Source organism: Athene noctua, chromosome Z (genome assembly GCF_965140245.1).
Source record: "Athene noctua chromosome Z, bAthNoc1.hap1.1, whole genome shotgun sequence".
NCBI lineage: Eukaryota > Metazoa > Chordata > Aves > Strigiformes > Strigidae > Athene > Athene noctua.
The window spans coordinates 74,894,202-74,896,306 of NC_134077.1; the positions used below are offsets into that span (position 1 = coordinate 74,894,202).

A 2,105-nucleotide genomic window follows, 5' to 3' on the forward strand; every position below is an offset into this window, starting at 1 on the left:
CCAAGCATCACTGTGCCAGCAGGCAAGGACGCTGTGCTGCCCCCAGCCCCGCAGGTGCATGCTGCAGGAGTACGAGTCCTGGGCAAGTGTCCCTCGCCAGCTGGATGCACTCATGGCACTTGTTCTGGCCCACATTCTTGGGGTTTGACCCTCAGCCCCAAGTGTGTGAGCAAGCAGGAGGGAGCTGGCAGGTATGTCCCAGCAGCAGCCTATGGAGAGCCTGGCATTCTTCCTGGTTGGAAGGATCATGTACCTGGAGGTCCTGTGGCACAAGGATCAAGGACAAGCTGGTCAGGTCAGGGATAAACCTGGGGCACAGGAGCCCAGCTCTGTGCACTGCTGTTGGGGACCAGAGGCAAGGGCCCCAGCAGAGTGCATTTTATGTAGCAGCTCTGCACACAGATTGTCCTAAGTCCGCACTTCCTATCTCTCCCCACATAGATCTGTCACCGGGTGTTTTTTCTACGTTTAATTCGTTTCTACCACTTCACTACCTCGAAGGAGCGTGGGGCTCCACGGGCCGGACTGCCTGGAGCCGGCTGCCCTGTGCCGCGGAACGGCAGCGTCCCCTCCGACGGCAGCGTCCCCTCACCTCACCCCGCCGGCCAAACCCGCCCCGAAGGCGCCGAGACTTGTGCATTCCCATGTCGAGACACCCGCACTCTCCATGTGGGACCCCGGAGACGCCCCCGCTCCGCTCCGCTCGTTCCCCCCCGCAGCTGTGCGCTCTCCCGGCGGCGGCGGGACCGCGGCGCCCCGACGTCGCTGGGGACGGGGACCACAGCGGGGGAGAAGCGGGCGGGGGGGGTTGAAGGGTGCCGGGGCAAGGCGCTGTCCCTGCCCGCGGCGGCGGCGGCGGCGGCACGCCCGGCCCTGCCCGCGCCTCCCGGGCTGCGGGGCGTTGCAGGGGGAGTGCCGGCCGCCCGGGCGCGGAGCCGCCGGACACGGCCGCATAAAAGCCGCGGCGGCGCGGCGCTGCGCCTCCTCGGCTCGGCCCGGTTCGGGGCCGCCCCGACGGCCGCATGACCGCCGAGAGCCGGCTGTCGCCGGCCCCCCCGCCGCCGCCCCCGCCGCTGAAGGTGGACGCGGCGTCGCCGGGAGAGGAGGCGGCGGCGGCGGCGGCGGGGGCACGGGGCGGGCGGCGGCGGCGCAAGCGCCCGGCGGAGCGGGGCAAGCCGCCCTACAGTTACATCGCCCTCATCGCCATGGCCATCGGGCAGGCGCCCGAGCGGCGGCTGACGCTGGGAGGCATCTACCGCTTCATCACTGAGCGCTTCCCCTTCTACCGCGACAGCCCCCGCAAGTGGCAGAACAGCATCCGCCACAACCTCACCCTCAACGACTGCTTCGTCAAGGTGCCGCGGGAGCCCGGCCGCCCCGGCAAGGGCAATTACTGGACGCTGGACCCCCACGCCCGGGACATGTTCGAGAGCGGCTCCTTCCTCCGCCGCAGGAAGCGCTTCAAGCGCAGCGACCTCTCCACCTACCCGGCCTTCCTCGCCGAGCGCCCCGCCGCGCCCTGCCGCCTCTTCCCGCTGCCCGCCCCGCCGCCCGCGCCCGACCTGCCCCCGGCCCCCGCCGCCGCCTCCTGCGCCTTCGCCGCCGCCTTCCCCGCGCAGGGCTGCGGTGCCGCCGCCCTGCCGCACGCCTACGGCCCGCTGCCCGCCGCCGCCGGGCCCTACGCGCCGGGCGGCCCCGGGCAGCTGTACGCGCCGTCGGGGCGCATCGTGCTGCCCGCCTCGCCGCCAGCCCCCGCCGGGCTCTACGGCCGCCGCTCCCCCGCGCCCTACCCGCCCCTGCCCCACGGCTACGGCGCCGGAGGGCAGCTGGGCGCCGCCGAGCCCGGGCCGCGGCACGGCGCCTACCCTGGCGGCCCGGACAGGTTCGTCCCGGCGCTCTGATCCGGCCCGCGAGAGGCCGGGCGGCCCGACGGCGCGGACCGGAGCCGCCCAGGGAGATGCCGGAGGACCTTGGGTTGCGTCTCCGCGTTCTACCACCTGCCTGGGCCTCCCGGCGAGGGGTGCCGACAGCCTCGGGGGCCAGGGGAGGCCCTGCTCAGCGCAGTCCGCTTTCGCCAGAAAAGACTTCGGGGCTCCCAAGGGCCT

General features: G+C 73.1%; 1 protein-coding gene across 1 annotated transcript; it reads left to right on the forward strand.

Moving 5' to 3' along the window:
* Positions 1 to 1,022: 1,022 nt before the first annotated feature.
* FOXE1 (forkhead box E1) lies at positions 1,023 to 1,901 on the forward strand. Its single transcript, XM_074932892.1, has one exon. It carries the CDS (start codon positions 1,023 to 1,025, stop codon positions 1,899 to 1,901), a length of 879 nt encoding a protein of 292 aa, XP_074788993.1.
* The last annotated feature ends 204 nt before the right edge of the window (positions 1,902 to 2,105 follow it).